Source organism: Ranitomeya variabilis, chromosome 1 (genome assembly GCF_051348905.1).
Source record: "Ranitomeya variabilis isolate aRanVar5 chromosome 1, aRanVar5.hap1, whole genome shotgun sequence".
Lineage (NCBI taxonomy): Eukaryota > Metazoa > Chordata > Amphibia > Anura > Dendrobatidae > Ranitomeya > Ranitomeya variabilis.
The window spans coordinates 37,645,926-37,670,335 of NC_135232.1; the positions used below are offsets into that span (position 1 = coordinate 37,645,926).

At 41.6% G+C, this 24,410-nt stretch overlaps 1 protein-coding gene across 2 annotated transcripts in view; it reads left to right on the top strand.

The window, feature by feature from the left end:
* DCC (DCC netrin 1 receptor) overlaps window positions 1-24,410 on the top strand; it is a 1,118,040-nt gene that overhangs the window by 1,043,559 nt on the left and 50,071 nt on the right. For both annotated transcript variants that reach the window (XM_077282231.1, XM_077282240.1), the window contains exons 23-25: window positions 4,608-4,767; window positions 9,932-10,158; window positions 11,980-12,096. In XM_077282231.1, coding sequence (XP_077138346.1) covers window positions 4,608-4,767; window positions 9,932-10,158; window positions 11,980-12,096 — 504 coding nt within the window. The remainder of the gene's footprint in view (window positions 1-4,607; window positions 4,768-9,931; window positions 10,159-11,979; window positions 12,097-24,410) is intronic.

A 24,410-nucleotide genomic window follows, 5' to 3' on the forward strand; every position in this document is an offset into this window, starting at 1 on the left:
CCCACTCTATATCTTCACACCTGACGGGTGACATACATTTACATCACATATCGAGAAAGGTTAAAGGACTTGTCCTACTTAATGCAAGTATCACCCATCCAAAAAATTGGGGTACATATATGATAACTGAGGATCTGAGGAGGTAAGATTCCCACCCATCCAAACAATCGAGTCTCAAAGTGGGCTCCTGAGATTGGCACATTTCCTTGTTTGCGTAGCTCAGTAGATGACGTATATTTATGAACACTTTTGGCTTTGCCTTTATCGCCTCCTTTTAATCACGTCTGTAATAATTCTCCAGATTCCATAGTGGATACATTCTTTCAGCCTGTGATATTCTGATTACGTGAGCCAAGTGTCATTCTGGTAAAATGTTATTTTAATGGCTGATTTTGAAATGCAAGTAATAAGGCTCGAAGTTTTCACGGAGCTGTCGGGGGGCTTCAATGAAGCTTTCAACTTTCAGCAAAGCAGAAGTTTGTAGCCTCCTTTGAAGAGATTCTCTTCTTCTTGATAAGATAAAGGATAGCATATGAAATCAGCTCTCTCTCTCTTCATTCTTCATCTCACTGTGTAAATGTATGCTCGGCACAAAAAGATAGAAAAAAATGGAGCCTACGAGATGAACGTCCAGAAGAGCCGCCGGTAAATGCTTCTCATCCTCTCTTGTGTTTTTTTGCCAATGGCATCAACCACTTATACAGCTCTTTAGTAATGTAAATTGGCATATGTTAGAGAGGCGCCCTTGGGAAACACCATTCCTATGGCACAATGGCAGCAAATGCTTTACTCCTTAGGGGTTTGTAGGATAGTATGAAGCTTTCTTAAAGGTGCCAACATGTAAGTATAAAATGAACACCATTTCTGTAAATGTCTATCAGGAAGAGTTTCATTTAAATGTAAGAGTTTTCTAGAATTAGAAAAAAATGTGCGGCTTTCAAAAACAGTGCCACTTCTCTCTATTACTTTTGGCTCATATGAGCCCCATTTGGGCAGCACGGTGGCTCAGGGGTTAGCACTGTTCCTGGGGTCCTGGGTTCAAATCCCACCAAGGACAACATCTGTAAGGAGTTTTGTAAGTTCTCTCCATGTTTGTTTGGGTTTCCTCCCACACTCCAAAAACATACTGATAGGGAATTTAGATTGTGAGCCCCAATGGGGACATAGATTATGATGCCTGTAAGGCGTTGTAGAACTAATGGTGCCATATAAGTGGGTAAAATAAATAAATAAGCCCCATTCACTTCATTGGAGCTGAACCTCAATACCAGTCACAATCTGTAGACAGGCTTGGTCCTGTTTTGGGAAAAAGTAATATTTATTTCTAATCACGTACTACCCCTTTATATAGCAATTCAGGAGTAAATTTATAGTCAGTGCATCATGTTTAGCTCACAGGGGCGCAAAGGTCAGATGCGTAGCCTCTGCGGTCAAATCTGTAACCTGTCCAGCCAACTACCCTAAAATGCTTTTATTATTACACCAATATATCATTATTCTTCTGACTCCATTTTCTTTGGTCCTCTTAGGAACCATGGCCCAGATTAGATTGATACCTCTGAATTCCCTATAGATAGACCCATGCTTGAGGGCAAAGTGCACCATCACCAATGGAGAATAGATCTCTAAGAAAATATCCAGGCACATTTATGAAGCCCATACAGAGAAGTCACAAGTTCACCCTACTGCTTTCGAATAACTAATGATGGTTATCAAGTACTCATGAGAACTACATGATGCAATCTTGTCCAAAGTGTTAGGCTCCTTTCACATTACGTTCTTCAGTTGTCCCATCGGGGCTTGCATCTGATCTCAACCCAAAACAAGATTCAGGCGTATGCGCTGATGGGGCCATAAACTATAACAGTGCCGACAGATTCAGCATATGCTTTGACGTTTATCATTTTCAGGAGTAAACGCTTACTGAAGTCGGACCCCAAGATGCAACCACTCAACATGGGCAAGTCCGCAATGTGAAAGCACCCTTAGAGTTGGTGCGACTCATTTGCAGGAACCACTCACGATGATGACATTGTGCCAAGCCAACTACAGCACTATACAAAAATTACTATTGGTGCTCACAATCTAAAGCCCCTATCAGAATGTCTTGGAGTGTGGGAGGAAACCAGTACAAATACGGGGAGAACATACAAACTCCTCGCAGATGCTGTCCTTGGTGGGATTTGAACCCAGGACCCCAGTGCTGCAAAGCAACAGTGCTTACCACTGAGCCACCGTGCTGCCCAACAAAAGGAAGACCATGAGATAGGAGGCAGTTCTCATAGTTCCCATCGGGCAGCCATAGATTTCTGACGTTTCTAATAAAACGGGTCCTGCGAATCAATTCACACCAACTGTAGTCACTATGTAATTCTACATCCAGGTTGGCAATCTTTGGAAAGGTAAAGTTAGCCAGTGATGCAGCTAATGCGACCTTCCCCTCTATCGGTCTGCTAAGCTGGCTTTTATCCCCTTTTTTCTGTGTTTCATATTTTGGCGGTCTCTACAGATTTATTCTATTCATAAGGAAAAGAAATGGACCCAACATGAGATGGTTTCCATACCCAGAAAGACAATGAGTTTTTCCCTCTCATACTTGAATATCAGAATATCAGCTAAAGCCTTTGAACTGGACCATCTAATGTGCACAACATCATTTGTCGGGGGACGAGGACTAGGAGGGGGCAATAGGTGGCATTTAAAGAGAAGGTCTCACTAGTTAATTAGTAGAAGGTTTTCATTCTTATTTCATTACCGCTAATCTGTTGATTATTCAGCTTTTATTTTTTTATTATCCACCATGAGGATCCAAAGATACTGGCATTTTTATTTTGTGCTAATTTTTATAACTCTTTCAAAGGGGGTGTGGCTCATAAAGTAACAATGCAGAGATGCATGAAAACACGCCCCCGAGGATCTTATGATCTTTGTCCCAGACCATATCTCTGGAACCATATGGCACATTTAAACAGCTGAAAAAAAAAAATACTCACCGGAGTAATGGGAATAAAATAAGTCCTAAAACTGGCCACTTTGGTCTTCATGACAGATACTCTTTAGATGTTTTACCATAAGGATTATTTATATATGAAAAAAATCCTAATTAGTTCATCTAAATTGCTTGCATTTAGTGTGTTTAAGCTAATTTTTACAGGTCCCTAGTAAAACATAAAATCTGTATTTTCCTGTCATTTTTACAGATTTTTATACATATCTCCTCCACAATCCTCTCTGCAAAAGTCAACATTAAATCCATGTATAAATTAACATGACAAGCAGCGGCGAGCCTCCCTCACAGGGGCTGCAGCTAATATTGGAGAACATTATCCATAACTCACATCTGCTCAGAGCACAGTTTTCCCATCAATATGGAATAAATGTACACAGAGCAACATCGCTGTATACACCAAGGTCTTTAAATAAATCTTCCATACATAAAGTATTTCTGGATGTCTCAAAGCTCACGCCGGCTCCTCTGCCTGATGCACGGGGAAGGTTTGCTGAGTTTACAAACGGCTTTTTAACCTATGATACCTAGCGGTATATTCCCCGTAAGTAGATTTAGTAATGGTTTAACTTTCCTCATTTGCTATTATATATCATTCCTTGGAATAAAATCCATTAACGCTTAGGGTGATCGGGACCTTTAAGGGGCTGGATTACATGCAAATGCGTCTTAAAGTAGGCGTTCCTGAAAAGTTTTGGAAGTGCTCCTGGGTGGTGCTTAAAGGCCGTAAAAATGGGGTTTCAAATATTAAAGGTTTTAATTATAAAACTCCACATGATCAGTGATTAACTGGGTCATCAGGGTGCCAAGACTACACCTCTCAACATTGGAATCCCTATTTCGAGGCATGGGTTATTCCCTTTTTCATATATTAATATTTTCAGATAGCACTTGGAAAAACAAGCACTTTTGCAATTTACTGCTTGCTTATTAAAATTTGCAGCCGTTTTCGAGATATTTAGACTTTTCTTTCGTTTACAGCTCGTTGCCATAGAGTCCGACCACCGTTGCCGTCTAGCTTGTAAGCACTGCTCTGAAATCGGCCAGGATTAGGAGGTAGCAGCAAGTCCCAGCAATCCTGGTCGGCTTCAAAATAAGTGCTTACAAGCTGAATAGAAAAGAGCTTGTCTGCACTGCACTTGTTCTGCTATTTTGCACCAGTGGTCGGTCTCCCGGGTAACGAGCTGTAAACAAAAGAAAAATGTTGATGTCTCAAAAATGGCTGAAAATTTTAACAAGCGGTAAATTGCAAAATTGCTTGTCTTTACAAGGACTGTCTAACAATACCATTTATGAATATGGAAATAACCTTTTAAGCGCCAGTCATGTACCTATCACGTACCATAAAGATATGTGTTCTTTTAAATGGTGTTTTTGTTCCTGAGATATGGACCCGTCTTCCCTGTATATAAATCTATTATTTTTAGACAAATGGGCATAAGTCATCAACAGCGCTCTGTAGGAACCTTCTTGAGTGTCACAAGACTAGTTATATAGCTGCATGTGTAACAATAACCTATGTTGTTTTAAATCAATTAACTATGTTTTAATGCAGATACCTCCATGCTAATATCTAATTATTTTTGTTTTGCCTTCACAGAACCTCCCATTGGACAGATGCACCCGCCCCATGGTGTGACGCCCCAGAAGAACAGCAACCTCTTGGTGATCATAGTGGTGACTGTTGGAGCTATTACAATTCTGGTGGTGGTGATAGTGGCCGTGATCTGCACCAGGAGGTCATCTGCACAGCAGAGAAAGTACGTCACGTTCTGCTATGGATTCTGCTTATACATGCTGGTCATTTATGTTATCATCCATGTCACGATCTAGTAGACTAAATCTTGAAGCAAATTCTGAAATCTTGCAGTTTTCATTATTGCCACTAAGACTAATAGTCGATATATTTGTCCTGTTCCGAGATCACTTCTTAGTAATCATCTCAGTATGATTGATGTAAGGATTACAGTGAAAGGTGTAACAAATAAACAGATAACGGATAATCCAACATTCACAGCTCGCCTCCTCCGCCTGTACAATGACTGATAACACCTCTATATACATTTTATGCTATATACAGTTTTCTAATTCTTATTATCTGGTGGTTTTTGTACTCTGCCCTGTTTGTGTGTTTACACCCCTATATACAGTATATCACACAGATCCACCGTTGACAAGAGGAGATGTCACAGCTCACCTCCTCCTCCTGTACAATGACTGATAACACTTCTATATACTGTAGATAACACAGGATCCACCATTCACAATAGGTGATATCACAGCTCACCTCCTCCTCCTGTACAATGACTGATAACACCACTATATACAATAGATAACATAGAATCCACCATTCACAATAGATAATGTCATAGCTCACCTCCTCCTCCTCCTGTACAATGACTGATAACACCTCTATATACAGTAGATAACACAGGATCCACCATTCACAATAGATGATGTCACAGCTCACCTCCTCCTCTTGTGCAATGACTGATATCACCCTTTATATACAGCAGATAACACAGAATCCACCATTCACAATAGATGATGTCACAGCTCTCTTCCTCCTCCTCCTGTACAATGACTAATAACACCTCTATATACAGTAGATAACACAGGATCCACCATTCACAATATGTGATGTCACAGCTCACCTCCTCCTCCTGTATAATGACTGATAACACCTCTATATACAGTAGATAACACAGGATCCACCATTCACAATAGGTGATGTCACAGCTCACCTCCTCCTCCTGTACAATGACTGATAACACCTCTATATACAGTAGATAACACAGGATCCACCATTCACAATAGGTGATGTCACAGCTCACCTCCTCCTCCTGTACAATGACTGATAACACCTCTCTATACAGTAGATAACACAGGATCCACCATTCACAATAGGTGATGTCACAGCTCACCTCCTCCTCCTGTACAATGACTGATAACACCTCTCTATACAGTAGATAACACAGGATCCACCATTCACAATAGGTGATGTCACAGCTCACCTCCTCCTCCTGTACAATGACTGATAACACCTCTCTATACAGTAGATAACACAGGATCCACCATTCACAATAGGTGATGTCACAGCTCACCTCCTCCTCCTGTACAATGACTGATAACACCTCTCTATACAGTAGATAACACAGGATCCACCATTCACAATAGGTGATGTCACAGCTCACCTCCTCCTCCTGTACAATGACTGATAACACCTCTCTATACAGTAGATAACACAGGATCCACCATTCACAATAGGTGATATCACAGCTCTCCTCCTCCTCCTGTACAATGACTGATAACACCTCTCTATACAGTAGATAACACAGGATCCACCATTCACAATATGTGATGTCACAGCTCACCTCCTCCTCCTGTATAATGACTGATAAAACCTCTATATACAGAAGATAACACAGGATCCACCATTCACAATATGTGATGTCACAGCTCACCTCCTCCTCCTGTACAATGACTGATAACACCTCTCTGTACAGTAGATAACACAGGATCCACCATTCACAATAGGTGATGTCACAGCTCACCTCCTCCTGTACAATGACTGATAACACCTCTCTGTACAGTAGATAACACAGGATCCACTATTCTCAGCAGGTGATGTCACAGCTCTCCTCCTCCTCCTGTACAATGAGTATTGACTTCCATAAGCAATAAATGTTGTGTAGTCATCAGCGAACGTGCTTGGGCACTGGAACATAATATACGAGCACGCCCAGATGCTAGGATATCACCCGAGCATGCTGGGATAAGACCTTACCCAAGCACGTTCGCTCAGCACTAATGGGGTGATATTGTGCATACCCGGCTACTCATCCATGTTAGTGGGTCATTATAGAGCCTTGTTCTCAGGACCAGGTTACCACCTATTCTGTGGAAAGGTGTTAACTTGCAAGGTTGGGAATAACCTTTTAAGTATTTTTTTTCTGATCTTAAAAAGTGAAAAAAAAAAGATCACGATATATACTGTATGGCAAGAACTGCATCAGATTTACTAATAGACACTGCCCCAATCTGAAAGAAACTAACATACATTTCTCAAGTTCCTATTTGGGAATTGTGAATGATCACAGGTTATCTCCTATTCAGGATCTTTATCTCTTGACCTTTGCATGTCTGGCTTTGGAGGACCTGTCTGGTCCATATACCAGGAGGACTGCACATTAATTTCAATGATACATGTAATTCTTTATTTATCCTCTTGGAGTGCTGCAGGGGAAATCAACACTTTCCGCCGAATTATATTTTGGAAGCAGCTTATTGTTTTGAGGGAATGCCAACAAAAAGGGATTGTTTTGAGAGGATCTGTTTTTTAAAGAGAAGGTTTTGACCTAGTTTGATTTTTTTTTTTGCATAAGCGGAAGGGAGTTTTTCTTTTTAAATGCTCCAAAGGTGCTTGTGTCTGAGGAGGCCCAAAGCTCCATATGTTACATAAGGAGATGATTATCGGCTGATATTAGGTTCACATTGTGGATCAAGACGCGAGAGCTTCAACATGGATCATCCCATAGATACAACAGTTTTTAATCTCGCCCTTCTATTTCCTAACATTTTAGCTGTGCCCATTAACAAGCTTTTCTACTTGCTGCCCTCCAGCAATCTTGGCCTCGAATTTGCAGTCAAAGAACCGTAGAGAAAGTGCAAGGCTGCGTTTAGTAGCCAGCAAGGAAAATGTTTCTGAATTTGTTAAGAATTATATCTGAAATGACGTCTTTCTGAAACCGTTCCAAGACAGCCGTTCCCCGGCAGCTGGCAGGGTAACAAGGAGATGCGAGATAAGAATTGAGAAGTAGAATTTCACCGTGCAGTCAATTTAGATGTTTGGTCGGGAAAGGAAATGTTTTCTGACTTTTAGGTCTCGACTATGTGAAAACTTGTCATACGAGGTTTATAACCTTCTAGAATTCCAGACATTAACATAAAAGTAATAAAAGCAATACTTTTATATGAGTTCTGTCTCATCACAGAGATGAATTTGTAGGTTGACATCCAGGACATGAGGTCCGGTAGGTGTCCACGTTGGCCAATATTCGGAGCTCCCATAGAAAAGAATGGAGAAAGCCTCTCAATTTCCGACAGTACTCATCGGGGTCCAGGTCTAGAGATAGAGGTGGGAAACATATATTTTAGACATTTGTTGCATATCTTATTGATATGTCAGAAGTGTCCTAGACCTTCCTTTAATCATTTCCGCTCAGAACCCCCCCCCCTTACGTTTAATGCCACAGTGAGGAGCCACCTCGGTGCTGGTGGAATCTGGTGACGTGTTCTTGCTGTAAAGGTCTCAGGTTTGATCCGAATCTGTGTGCAGCTCATGGCTTAAGAACACTATGATGACAAACGGTCTTTTAAAGAAGTGTAGCCTATAAAAAAAAAGCATGACGGAAATAAAAAAAATGTAGCGAATTTCAAAAAGTTAGCAAGTAAGGTTTACCGGCAGTCCTATGTAAAAGAATAGGCAATACAGTCTGAGGATGCAGAATTATATTTTCTTGGAAGGACAGCAGATATTGGTTATATTCATCATTCCACAGAACACGTCCAGTGTTGGCGGCTTTACACCACTCCATCCATCACTCGGCATCATGCTTGGTGATGTACGGCTGCATGCAGCTGCTCGGCCATGAAGCTCCTGATAGAGGTGCAGTGTTTGTGCTGATGGTATATTAGAGGAGGTCTGGACTCTGCAGTCATGGGGTCAGCAGAGTTTGGTGACTTTTCTGCCCTCTTCTCAGCACTCAGACCTCCGCGCTGTAACATTTCGAGGTCTACACTTCGTGGCTGAGTTGCTGCGGTTTCCTTTTACTTCTCAATAATATCACTCACAGGTGATGGGGAAAAATTAGGAGGAAGAAATGTCATGAATTCACTTGTTACTGTGGTGGCCCCCATTACAGGACCGCTCTGGTATCAGTGAGCTCTGCACCACCGGCCGATCTGTCACATATTAGTAAAGGGAGATGGAACGAGGGGGCAGACATTATTTACCAGGGGCAATGAGGCCGGATGTTACACACCGGAGGTTGATTGGCTGAATGTTATACACTAGGGGCGAGGCCAGATGTGTTACACCGGGAGAGATAGAGTCGGATGTTATACACTGGGGCAATGGCAATGTTCTATACTGGTGGCAACGTGGCTATATGTTGTGCATTGGGGGCAATGGGCCTGAATGTTATACACAAGGGGAAATGGGGTCAGATGTTAAACACTGGGGGCAATGGGGTCAGATGTTATACACGGGGCAATAGGGTTGGATGTTATACACTGGGGGCAATGAAACTGAAGAAGAAACCTGAATTTGAGAAGTATGAAACTTTTTTCTATAAAGTGCAAATATATACGGTATATACAGATGTACAGTACGTACCACATGGAGAAACTTGTTTCAGGTGACCAAGATTGCATCAGACATTGGGCTTCTGGAGGGGTGGCCCAATCAAAGTAAATAGACATAATGCGCAATATTTGATGGAACTGAAAACTTGGCACAGAAAATCGAGATAAAAGATCTTGAGAAATTAAATTAAAAGATAGATATATATAGAATTTTATTGACCTCATATTATACCATTCTGTGGTAGAAGATTACAAATCATCTCTTAAATTCTTTTCAAAACTTGAATTATTTTTGTGAATGAAGTCAGAGCAGCAGCTTCACCCCGGTACAGAGCGTCCTCACATTCAGATGATCAAAGCTGGCATTTTCAATATTCATAAAAGATTCGCTATGGATCAGTAAGCAGCTGGTGCTGAAGTGGCATGACACATGTGCCCACACTCCGAGGACTGGGGAGCCTCTGGCCGTCCATCGTCTGAAGTTGTTTTTAAGCTTTTACTATTATTTTCTTCTATTTAAGTTTGTTACATTTTATAAAAAAAATTTTGTTTTCTTAGAAAACGTGCCACCCACAGTATCAGTAAAAGGAAAGGAAGCCAAAAGGATCTGAGGCCACCAGACCTTTGGATCCACCACGAGGAGATGGAAATGAAGAACATCGAAAAGCCGGTGGGATCCGAAAGTCAAGGAAGAGAATCTCCAAGGCAGAGCTGTCAAGATATCACCCCTGTCAGCCACAGCCAATCCGAGTCACAGCTAGGAAGCAAAAGTGCATCACATTCAGGTAATCTGCACAGATAGATAATAGATAGATAATAGATAATGCAGTGAAGGAAATTATTATTTGATCCCTTGCTAATTTTGTAAGTTTGCCCACTGACAAAGACATGAATAGTGTATAATTTTAAGGGTAGATTCATTTTAACATTGAGAGATAGAAAATCAAAAATAAAATCCAGAAAATCACATTGTATAAATTATATAAATTTATTTGCATTTTGCAGTGAGAAATAAGTATTTGATGCCTCTGGCAAACAAGACTTAATACTTGGTGGCAAAACCCTTGTTGGCAAGCACAGCAGTCAGATGTTTTTTCTAGTTGATGATGAGGTTTGCGCACATGTCAGGAGGAATTTTGCTCCACTCCTCTTTGCAGATCATCTCTAATCATTATTTTGAGGCTGAGGCTTGGCAACTCGGAGCTTCATCTCCCTCCATACATTTTCTATGAGATTAAGGTCTGGAGACTGGCTAGGCCACTGCATGACCTTAATGTGCTTTTGTTGAGCCACTCCTTTGTTGCCTTGGCTGTATGTTTTGGGTCATTGTCTTCCTGGAAGACCCAGCCACGACCCATTTTTAATGTCCTGGTGGAGGGAAGTAGGTTGTCACTCAGGATTTTACGGTACATAGCTCCACCCATTCTCCAATTGACGCTGTGAAGTAGTCCTGTGCCCTTAGCAGAGAAACACCCCAAAACAAAATGTTTCCACCTCCATGCTTGACAGTGGGGATGGTGTTCTTTGGGTCATAGTCAGCATTTCTCTTCCTCCAAACATGGCGAGTTGAGTTAATGCCTAAGAGCTCAATTTTTGTCTCATCTGACCACAGCACCTTCTCCCAATTACTCACAATCATCCAGGTGTTCATTGGCAAACTTCATACGGGCCTGCACATGTGCCTTCTTGAGCAGGGGGACCTTGCAGGCACTGCAGGATTTTAAACCTTTACAGGGTAATGTGCTACCAATAGTTTTCTTGGTGACTGTGGTCCCAGCTGCCTTTAGATCATTAACAAGTTCCCCCCGTGTAGCTTTAGGCTGATCTCTCACCTTCCTCATGATCAAGGATACCCCACAAGGTGAGATTTTGCATGGTGCCCCAGATCAATGTCGATTGACAGTCATTTTGTATTTCTTCCATTTTCTTACTATTGCACCAACAGTTGTCTCCTTCTCACCCAGCGTCTTACTTATGGTTTTGTAGCCCATTCCAGCTTTGTGTGGGTCTATGATCTTGTCCCTGACATCCTTATAAAGCTCTTTGGTCTTGCCCATGTTGTAGAGGTTAGAGTCTGACTGATTGAGTTGTAGACAGGAGTCTTTTATAAAGGTGACTATGTAAGACCTCTGTCTTTAATGCAGTTAACAAGTTAATTAGGAGCGTCTAACTGGTCTGTAGGAGAAAGAACTCTTAATGGTTGGTAGGGGATCAAATACTTATTTCTTTCTGCAAAATGCAAATAAATTTATATAATTTATACAATGTGATTTCCTGGATTTTATTTTTGATATTCTATCTCTCAATGTTAAAATTAACCTACCCTTACAATTATAGACTGCTTATGTCTTTGTCAGTGGGCAAACTTACAAAATCAGAACGAGATCAAATACTTATTTCCCCCACTTTATATATAGACATCTCTCCAGTCTCCTCAGTGTCGCCATTTTCCGGCTCTCTTCACTGTGACTGTTCAGGCAAAATTTATGGTTTTAAAATATTGAAATTCACTTGATGATTTCTCCTATAAATATTATTTCAATATGATAAAGTATCTTGTAGAAATATTGTTGAGTATTCCTCCATAACTGATCTTCTGTCCACAGGGCCGGACACAGACGAGGCTGGAAGTAACATTTCGACTCTAGAACGATCGTTAGCGGCACGTAGAGCCACACGAGCCAAACTCATGATTCCAATGGATTCACAGTCCAACAATGCCCGTAAGTGTCCTCATCTGCTCCTTGTGTCACACCATTAACCGTCTAAATTCATGTTTGATCATTTACATCTCGTTGGACTCGATCTCACACATGACAGACTTTGAAATTGATATCATATTAGACCAACAAGATACAATTTATTAAAGTAACAGCTTGAGAACAAATCTGCTATTATCTATGAAGAAACCAAGCATTAAGGGTTCAATTTCCCTGCAGCGCCTCCAGAGGAAAAGCTAAGTATTGCAGTCTTCATTCAGATAAGAAGGATTGGAAAGGATAAAAATGGATGCTCTCTTCCAAAATTATTCACACACCAGACCAGCTTTGATTAATGACTTTTCTACTCAAAATGAGTACGAATTTTTTGTGCACATTTTGCCAATTTTATTACCCTATATTATTAAAGGCTAAGTTTTGACCATTTCCTTTGGTGCTGGAGAACATTCCTTTTTGGACTGTTGAGAACAAACCATTTATTTTTACATCAATTTTGACTGTGTGGGGACTTGTTTTTTTAACGGGACAAATTATTAGGGGTTTTTATGTTTTTTATTATTATTTTATTTTCCTAGACACCTACTATAATACTTATTTTTAATATACCGGGACTCATATTATAATTCTGATTTTTGATATACACAACAGAGAAAAAGAAACATGCAACAAATGCAGGGATCCACAAAATTAACAATTTTATTGATAAATTATTGCACAAAACACTCTCAAGTTAAAAACATTTAAAAACGTACAGTAGAAAAATTACCCAAATGAGAGAAATATCTCACACGGGGCCTGACTTCCTCCATACTGTGCCTCTATAGTTCTGAGCTAATGCCTATCACAAAAATCTGTCAACAAATATATGCCACAGACTGCAATACCATTACTGTGATTTCAGTGTAAGGCTCTGAAACAACTCTTAGACACAGGGACCGAACAGATATACCTGATAGCCAAATAAATCACAAGGCAAAATATATCAGGAAGCAAATAATTACCAACCCCAAAGGGTCCTGGTGGACATGCTCACAATCGATCGGTACTCCGAAACAGTATGAGGCAATAAGGTCGTCAGTTCCCCTGTGACCCACCCAACGCGTGTCGTCACATAAGTGACTTCATCAGGGGTAATGGTAGTGTGATGTGTGCTGAATACTGAAATATATACAACTTACTAATTGCAGGGCCTGGAACAGCTGTCAGGAGGCTCTGGCAAGGGGTGGCAGACACTGGGTTATCGGCGTCCCGGAATTGGCTTGTGCGCATGTCCATAGAAAAAGGCACTCCTGCGCATGTCCCGGAAGCCGGGTCTGTTGTTATGCGTCCCTGACAACCAAAGGGTCTCCTATCTCTCCTGCGCAGGCGCCCTCTAGCTTTGTTGGCATCCTGAGAGCCGATGCAATCACTGGGTGATGCGCTGCCGTGAGGAGCTCACTCACGCAGACGCACCAACCCGTGTGCAGTAACTCTCAGGGAGACAGTCATGTGAATGCAACTATATTCATGAAGAAAAATGACAAATATCGTCAGGAGGGTAACAACGGTACAGAACCATACATCCTCCACATCGGGACACTATCTCAATGAAAATGATATATCTAGCATTACATTTCCATAAATAGCTATTATAGCAGGATACAGTGCATTAGTTTTTCTTAGAAACATTGGTCCTGTGACCTAGAGGAAAAAAGGCGGGTAGACAAGAAAAAAAGGGGGGGGGGGGGGGGGGCACAAACGAGACAAACCCGGACACTATAGTTGTTTGTAGAACCCCGTGAAGAGGAGTTCCTCATTTAATCCTCTTGGGGCAAGGCTTTTGAGTTTGTATATCCACTTGGATTCACATTTTAGTAGTTGATGAGTGTGGTTACCTCCTCTGATAGTTTCTTTAACAGTCTCCAACCCCATCACTCTCAAGCCTCTTGTGCTACCACCATGGATGTTCAAAAAGTGCGTAGCCACAGAAGTTAATTTTTTGCTTTTTGCAAGATCCTGTCTGGCCATGTTAATGTTCGAGATGTGTTGTTGGCACCTCTTCCTTAGTTGTTGAGTCGTTTGGCCCACATATAACTTAGGGCAATCACAAAATAACAAGTAAACCAGATTATTAGACCTGCAATTGAAATAGAAATCAGATTTAATAGGGAACGGTAAAGTATCTATCCAGACCTCTCGTCGTGCAACCATGAATTGGCAGACGGTACAATCCCCACAGGGGAATGTACCCAAAATCCTATTGCCAGTGCCAAGTCTAGTTGTAGGACGTTGGTAATGGCTATGGCACAAATGGTCCTTCAGGTTGCTAGCTCGCCTGGCCACCATCCTGGGGGTCGGCGTAATATGTGGGATGAGTTTTGATTCAGATAATAAGATGTTCCAATTCTTGTTCAGTATTTTATAAACATCTGACCACTGATTGTTGTATGTGGTAATTAAGGAAAGAGGTTGTTCTGAGCTACGCACCTGTTGGTTAAAGAGGCTGAGTCTGTCTCTTTTTCTTGCTTCTCTGTAGGCCCCCGACACTATCTTCCGTGGATATTGCCTATTTGTAAAGCGGGTAGTTAGATCTCCAGCCAGTTTCTGAAAGTCTTCTGTTGAGCTACAGTTTCTACGTAATCTCAAAAACTGACCTTTCGGTATCCCGTTTTTCAAATGAGCAGGATGAAAACTGGAGTAGTGTAGGAGATTGTTTGTTGCCGTGGGTTTACGATACAGACACGAAGAGACACGATTATCCTTCACGATCAATTTGATGTCCAAAAAGTCTATTGAACATGAGGAGATAGTGGAGGTAAGTCTAATGTTGAACATATTATGGTTCAAATCCTCAATAAAGGTCTCACAATCAATTAGCGACCCTGTCCATAGAAATATAACATCGTCTATATATCGCCGCCAGGTGGCTACATTTTGCGAAAAACCAGGTTGTTGATAGACTACAGTCTCCTCCCACCATCCCAAAAAAAGATTCGCGTATGAGGGCTCACAACGCGCCCCCATAGCAGTCCCAGAGATTTGCCTGTAATATTTCCTGTCAAACGTAAAATAGTTTTTGTCGAGAATAAAATGAAGAAGTTCCAACAAAAATCTATTGTGCCTATCATTATGGTGATGTTTATCCAGGTAGAAGGAGACTGCTTGTACGCCCAAATTGTGTGCTATACTCGTATAAAGAGACTCAACATCCAGACCAACCAGCAACGTGTTGTCTGGTATCTCTAAATCTTCCAAATGTATCATAAGCTGTGTTGAGTCTCTTATATACGAATCAAGCTGTAGGGCCAAAGGCTGGAGAAAGTGATCCAGATAGATGCATGGTCTCTCCATGATCCCCCCTATACCGGAGACTATTGGTCTTCCTGGGGGCAAGGTCAACGATTTGTGCACCTTCGGCATAATATAAAAAGTTGGAACTACCGGGTACTTAGTAAGAAGAAAATCAGCTTCCCTCTTGTTGAGGATCCCCTCCTTCATTGCTCCCTGTATAAGAGAGTCAAGTTTCTCCTTAAAGACCCAAGTAGGGTCTGAGGGCAGGACATGATAGTTATTACTGTTGTTCAATTGCCGTAAGGCTTCCATAATGTACATATCATGGGGCCAGAGGACCACATTTCCCCCTTTGTCTGCTTCTCGTATGAGAAATTCATTATTATTGCGTAGACTCCAAAGGGCTTTTTTCTCCCCCATCGTTAAGTTCGCATGCCTCATGGAATCAAGTCTGAGGCCCTCCACATCTCTGCATACGTTATCAAAAAATATTTGGATTGCAGGAAATAGTGAAAGTGCTGGTGTTACCTGTGATGGAGATCTTCTGGTGAATCTTGTCTGATCGGATCCATTCTCGTTTTCTTGCAGAAGTTCTAACAGATCTCGGAACGTTTGTCTTTCATCATCTGGAAGTGAGTCAACTAAAGAAGGTTTGTGATATAATAATTTGAATGTCATTTTACGGCAAAATAGATAATAGATTTGCAGTGTTCTGGTGTCCTGATGGATATGCTCATAGAACATGATCGGGGTCTCCTGATTAAAATAAAAGAGGACATAAGAGTCAGTGAAAATAAGCTTGGAGGTTTTGACAAGGAGACCTTGGTGAACCCTTTTCTCCTTAAATTGAAGGAAACTGTGGATAAATTTGAAAAAGAAATTATCAATAGGAAAAGGACAAAATTCTATAGGGATAAGATGGACTTTACCAGGGATCAAGCCTTTAAGTGGGTACATCATGGTAATAGGCGTTACACTAGCAATATTCAAGCAAATACTGGTGTTATTTCAACTGAACACTTGTCCAGAAATGAATTATCCTCTAGTGATTTTTTATCTTCGGACCTCAGCGACCCGGAGGGCGCAACAGGCGGCGCAGGAGGAGGAGGGGGAGGCATAAACCACGGGCCTTCCCGGAAGAAAGGCAGATCTTATCGCAAGTGGTCACCAACCTACACGAGAGAAACGAGACTCAACCGGAAACGGTAACTGCATCAGGTATGCTTACTGCCCCCCCTACTCCAACAGAGGACTTTCAAATTATAAATCTATCATCATATATACTATCAGACGCGGAAAGATCTGTTTTAATGAAGGGTTTATCATTTTCACCCATGAACCCCTTGGACAAGTTTACACTGGTCAAGGACCTTTATCTATTTTGCCGTAAAATGACATTCAAATTATTATATCACAAACCTTCTTTAGTTGACTCACTTCCAGATGATGAAAGACAAACGTTCCGAGATCTGTTAGAACTTCTGCAAGAAAACGAGAATGGATCCGATCAGACAAGATTCACCAGAAGATCTCCATCACAGGTAACACCAGCACTTTCACTATTTCCTGCAATCCAAATATTTTTTGATAACGTATGCAGAGATGTGGAGGGCCTCAGACTTGATTCCATGAGGCATGCGAACTTAACGATGGGGGAGAAAAAAGCCCTTTGGAGTCTACGCAATAATAATGAATTTCTCATACGAGAAGCAGACAAAGGGGGAAATGTGGTCCTCTGGCCCCATGATATGTACATTATGGAAGCCTTACGGCAATTGAACAACAGTAATAACTATCATGTCCTGCCCTCAGACCCTACTTGGGTCTTTAAGGAGAAACTTGACTCTCTTATACAGGGAGCAATGAAGGAGGGGATCCTCAACAAGAGGGAAGCTGATTTTCTTCTTACTAAGTACCCGGTAGTTCCAACTTTTTATATTATGCCGAAGGTGCACAAATCGTTGACCTTGCCCCCAGGAAGACCAATAGTCTCCGGTATAGGGGGGATCATGGAGAGACCATGCATCTATCTGGATCACTTTCTCCAGCCTTTGGCCCTACAGCTTGATTCGTATATAAGAGACTCAACACAGCTTATGATACATTTGGAAGATTTAGAGATACCAGACAACACGTTGCTGGTTGGTCTGGATGTTGAGTCTCTTTATACGAGTATAGCACACAATTTGGGCGTACAAGCAGTCTCCTTCTACCTGGATAAACATCACCATAATGATAGGCACAATAGATTTTTGTTGGAACTTCTTCATTTTATTCTCGACAAAAACTATTTTACGTTTGACAGGAAATATTACAGGCAAATCTCTGGGACTGCTATGGGGGCGCGTTGTGCGCCCTCATACGCGAATCTTTTTTTGGGATGGTGGGAGGAGACTGTAGTCTATCAACAACCTGGTTTTTCGCAAAATGTAGCCACCTGGCGGCGATATATAGACGATGTTATATTTCTATGGACAGGGTCGCTAATTGATTGTGAGACCTTTATTGAGGATTTGAACCATAATATGTTCAACATTAGACTTACCTCCACTATCTCCTCATGTTCAATAGACTTTTTGGACATCAAATTGATCGTGAAGGATAATCGTGTCTCTTCGTGTCTGTATCGTAAACCCACGGCAACAAACAATCTCCTACACTACTCCAGTTTTCATCCTGCTCATTTGAAAAACGGGATACCGAAAGGTCAGTTTTTGAGATTACGTAGAAACTGTAGCTCAACAGAAGACTTTCAGAAACTGGCTGGAGATCTAACTACCCGCTTTACAAATAGGCAATATCCACGGAAGATAGTGTCGGGGGCCTACAGAGAAGCAAGAAAAAGAGACAGACTCAGCCTCTTTAACCAACAGGTGCGTAGCTCAGAACAACCTCTTTCCTTAATTACCACATACAACAATCAGTGGTCAGATGTTTATAAAATACTGAACAAGAATTGGAACATCTTATTATCTGAATCAAAACTCATCCCACATATTACGCCGACCCCCAGGATGGTGGCCAGGCGAGCTAGCAACCTGAAGGACCATTTGTGCCATAGCCATTACCAACGTCCTACAACTAGACTTGGCACTGGCAATAGGATTTTGGGTACATTCCCCTGTGGGGATTGTACCGTCTGCCAATTCATGGTTGCACGACGAGAGGTCTGGATAGATACTTTACCGTTCCCTATTAAATCTGATTTCTATTTCAATTGCAGGTCTAATAATCTGGTTTACTTGTTACTTTGTGATTGCCCTAAGTTATATGTGGGCCAAACGACTCAACAACTAAGGAAGAGGTGCCAACAACACATCTCGAACATTAACATGGCCAGACAGGATCTTGCAAAAAGCAAAAAATTAACTTCTGTGGCTACGCACTTTTTGAACATCCATGGTGGTAGCACAAGAGGCTTGAGAGTGATGGGGTTGGAGACTGTTAAAGAAACTATCAGAGGAGGTAACCACACTCATCAACTACTAAAATGTGAATCCAAGTGGATATACAAACTCAAAAGCCTTGCCCCAAGAGGATTAAATGAGGAACTCCTCTTCACGGGGTTCTACAAACAACTATAGTGTCCGGGTTTGTCTCGTTTGTGCCCCCCCCCCTTTTTTTCTTGTCTACCCGCCTTTTTTCCTCTAGGTCACAGGACCAATGTTTCTAAGAAAAACTAATGCACTGTATCCTGCTATAATAGCTATTTATGGAAATGTAATGCTAGATATATCATTTTCATTGAGATAGTGTCCCGATGTGGAGGATGTATGGTTCTGTACCGTTGTTACCCTCCTGACGATATTTGTCATTTTTCTTCATGAATATAGTTGCATTCACATGACTGTCTCCCTGAGAGTTACTGCACACGGGTTGGTGCGTCTGCGTGAGTGAGCTCCTCACGGCAGCGCATCACCCAGTGATTGCATCGGCTCTCAGGATGCCAACAAAGCTAGAGGGCGCCTGCGCAGGAGAGATAGGAGACCCTTTGGTTGTCAGGGACGCATAACAACAGACCCGGCTTCCGGGACATGCGCAGGAGTGCCTTTTTCTATGGACATGCGCACAAGCCAATTCCGGGACGCCGATAACCCAGTGTCTGCCACCCCTTGCCAGAGCCTCCTGACAGCTGTTCCAGGCCCTGCAATTAGTAAGTTGTATATATTTCAGTATTCAGCACACATCACACTACCATTACCCCTGATGAAGTCACTTATGTGACGACACGCGTTGGGTGGGTCACAGGGGAACTGACGACCTTATTGCCTCATACTGTTTCGGAGTACCGATCGATTGTGAGCATGTCCACCAGGACCCTTTGGGGTTGGTAATTATTTGCTTCCTGATATATTTTGCCTTGTGATTTATTTGGCTATCAGGTATATCTGTTCGGTCCCTGTGTCTAAGAGTTGTTTCAGAGCCTTACACTGAAATCACAGTAATGGTATTGCAGTCTGTGGCGTATATTTGTTGACAGATTTTTGTGATAGGCATTAGCTCAGAACTATAGAGGCACAGTATGGAGGAAGTCAGGCCCCGTGTGAGATATTTCTCTCATTTGGGTAATTTTTCTACTGTACGTTTTTAAATGTTTTTAACTTGAGAGTGTTTTGTGCAATAATTTATCAATAAAATTGTTAATTTTGTGGATCCCTGCATTTGTTGCATGTTTCTTTTTCTCTGTTGTGTATATTGGATATTTTTGACATGTAGCAGGTTGAGCCCATAGACACATAAATGATGGTGCCCTCTACCTAATAGTTTTTCAGAATAATTCTGATTTTTGATAATAAATACAGTGTAACCACAAAAAGAAAGACATCATAAGTAAAACAAAAAATATTGCAGTGGTTGTAGAGTAGACAATGCTCTGTGAGCTCAACAGCCTGGACTTCAGATTGATACATTGTAATACACCAGGTGATGTATTAAACTCACAGAGCATTGTCTACACAGGATATAATGTATGCACTCCTCAGTGGGCTCACAGAGCATTGTCTACACAGGATATAATGTATCCACTCCTCAGTGGGCTCACAGAGCATTGTCTACACAGGATACAATGCATCCGCTCCTCAGTGGGCTCACAGAGCATTGTCTACATGGGATACAATGTATCTGCTCCTCAGTAGGATCACAGAGCATTGTCTACACAGAATACAATGTATTCGCTCCTCAGTGGGCTCACAGAGCATTGTCTACACAGGATACAATGTATCTGCTCCTCAGTGGGCTCACAGAGCATTGTCTACACATTATACAATGTATCAGCTCCACAGTGGGCTCACAGAGCATTGTCTACACAGGATACAATGTACTCGCTACTCAGTGGGCTTATAGAGCATTGTCTACACAGGATACAAGGTATCTGCTCCTCAGTGGGCTCACAGAGCATTGTCTACACAGGATACAAGGTATCCGCTCCTCAGTGGGCTCATAGAGCATTGTCTACACAGGTTATAATGTATGCACTCCTCAGTGGGCTCACTGAGCATTGTCTACAGAGGATACAATGCATCCGCTCCTCAGTGGGCTCACAGAGCATTGTCTACATAGGATACAATGTATCTGCTCCTCAGTGGGCTCACAGAGCATTGTCTACACAGGATAAAATGTATTCACTCCTCAGTGGGCTCATAGAGCATTGTCTACACAGGATACAATGTATTCGCTCCTCAGTGGGCTCACAGAGCATTGTCTACACAGGATACAATGTATCCACTCCTCATTGAGCTCACAGAGTATAGTCTACACAAGATGCAATGTATCCACTCCTCAATGGGCTCACAGAGCATTGTCTACACAGGATACAATATATCCGCTCCTCAGTGGGCTCACAGACCATTGTCTACACAGGATGCATTCTATCCGCTCTTCAGTGGGCTCATAGAGCATTGTCTACACAGGATACAATGTATTCGCTCCTCAGTGGGCTCACAGAGCATTGTCTACACAGGATACAATGTATCCACTCCTCATTGGGTTCACAGAGTATAGTCTACACAAGATGCAATGTATCCACTCCTCAATGGGCTCACAGAGCATTGTCTACACAGGATACAATATATCCGCTCCTCAGTGGGCTCACAGACCATTGTCTACACAGAATGCATTCTATCCGCTCCTCAGTAGGCTCTCAGAGCATTGTCTACACAGGATACAATGTATCCGCTCCTCATTGGGCTCACAGAGCATTGTCTACACAGGATACAATGTATCCACTCCTCAGTGGGCTCACAGAGCATTGTCTACACAGGATGCAATGTATCCGCTCCTCAGTGGGCTCACAGAGCATTGTCTACACAGGATACAATATATCCGCTCCTCAGTGGGCTCACAGACCATTGTCTACACAGAATGCATTCTATCTGCTCCTCAGTAGGCTCTCAGAGCATTGTCTACACAGGATACAATGTATCCGCTCCTCATTGGGCTCACAGAGCATTGTCTACACAGGATACAATGTATCCACTCCTCAGTGGGCTCACAGAGCATTGTCTACACAGGATGCAATGTATCCGCTCCTCAGTGGGCTCACAGAGCATTGTCTACACAGGATACAATGTATTCGCTCTTCAGTGGGCTCACAGAGCATTGTCTACACAGGATACAATGTAGCCACTCCTCATTGGGCTCACAGATCATAGTATACACAAGATGCAATATATCTGCTCCTCAGTGGGCTCAAAGAGCATTGTCTACACAGGATGCATTCTATCAGCTCCTCAGTGGGCTCACAGAGCATTGTCTACACAGGATGCAATGTATCCGCTCCTCAGTGGAGAGCAGGACAAGCTGCGTTCAGGTTTACATTTCTGAAACTGTAGAACTCTTCATCTTTACACTGATAAAGCTTTTTAATATTATCTCTTGAGTTGTTTACAATCTCAAGCATTTTTTTATTTTTTTGTAACGCCCCTTTTGACTCTTTTTTGGTACCTTACAAGGATGCAATATTTCATTCTCAAGAAGAATAACGTGCACTTTACTATGATGTAATGGTGAAAAGCCGACTAATGGGGTCAAGTAAAGCCGGATATGGATTCCCTGGCCTTGTGAGAGGGAGGAAATCAATATTGTATGAGTTCATGCCAAGGACAATAGAGACAAATTTTCCATTCTTCAGCAAAATGAATAGCAATTAGTTTGATTTGAAGAAATATGACGACTATATAATGTTCAATCAGATTTGATGCAATAAGATAGATTTTTTTAAAAAGCAAAAAATAAACACAAATATCTTTATAAGACATTATTAATGTGGGGAAAAAAGTCGAAAAAAAATTGCCCTTTTTTTAATTATATTTTAATAATTTGTCATTTATCACGTATACTGATGCACAAATCTAACCAATATACAGTATGATACCATGATGCCATGTTTAAAGTCAGCCATACATAAGATTTATGACGTCTGGAACCAATTTGTGGTGCTTCCCGATTCTCTCCAGGCAGAAGGATCAAGCAGCTGGATTTCAACATGCCTGATCCTTTTGTTTTCAGGCTTGATAAACTACTGTCAGAGATATCTTACCTTGGCTTACTTGCCTCTTCCCATAAGATTACATGCACGCCTGTCCAAGCTTAAGTGTGCATGCGTATAGAGGTTCGGGATGGTCAACAGCTATCTAAAAGTGTATGGCCCAGTTTCTCAGTGACATCAGTGGTGGATGAAGATCTGATAATCCAACTAATTGGAAGCTTAGACACTAGTTGGACTCCAAACTCTTGACCCAATTTCCATAACTTGGAGTCTCCGTCAATTAGAGGAATTTTTCCTAACTTTTTAGGACTTTTTAGTTCCAAGCTCCGGAATGGCTTCAATGCCAAACCTCCTCCATGTTAAGACATTTTTCATAACTCTATTACTTGATTTTCAAGAACTTGACCTTGTGCCACCAGAGAAGCTCCACCGGCAGTCTTAGCATGCCTCATACACTTCTTTATACAAAACATTCTTTTGTTTGGGTATAGGTTCTTCCTTATCACATTAGACGAATGTCAACCAAATCCATACATTTCGGTGGGACTGGCCAGCCATTGAATTAAGCTATCCAGATGACGGCAAAAAGAAGGATTGAGCATGCTGATATCTAAAATGTTCGATCCTTATTTTCTCAGGCAATAAAAGCTGCTGCCAGAGATGTTTGAAGTTTAAGTATAGAGGTGACCACAAATATTAGGCAAAAGTCATTCAAATCCATTGATTTCGGTGAGACTAGCCAATCATGTAAGCTAATGCTGGTAAAAAGAAGGAATGAGCTTATTGAAATCCAAAATGTCCAGTCCTTAAGTTCTCAAAGTAATCTGAAGTTGAACTGAAAAGGTGGCCATACAGTGGCATGTAAAAGTTTGAGCACCCCTGGTCAAAATTACTGTTAATGTGAACAGTTAATCAAGCTGAAGATGAAAAAACCTCTAAAAGGTCTAAAGTTAAAGATGACACATTTCCGTTGCATTTTAGGCAAAAGTATAGATATTTATTTTCATCTTTTATATTTAAAAAATTACAAAACGGAAAATGGGCCGATGCAAACGTTTGGGCACCCTTGGAGATTTATGTGCTCAGATAACTTTGCCCAAGATTTTAGGCCTTAATTAGCCTGTTAGGGTTATGGTTTGTTCACGGTCATTGTTAGGAAAGGCCAGGTGATGCAAATTTCCCAGCTTTATAAAAACCCAGCCTCCTCTAGCTTTGAAAAAACATCAGCTATGGGTTCTTCTAAGCAGCTGCCTAGCACTCTGAAAATGAAAATGGTGGAGGCCCACAAAGCAAGAGAAGGCTATGAGAAGATATGAGAAGATAGAAAAGTGTTTTTGAGTTGCCCTTTCCTCAGATCAAAATGTAATTAAGAAATCACAGATAACAGGAACAGTGGAGGCCAAGATAAGGTCTGGAAGACCAAGCAAAATTTCAGTGATAGCTGCTCATAGGATTGCTAGAGGCAAATCAAAACACCTGCTTAACTGCAAAAGACTTTCACAAAGATTTAGAAGACTCTGGAGATGTGGTACATTGTTTTACTATTCAGAGGCACCTGCAT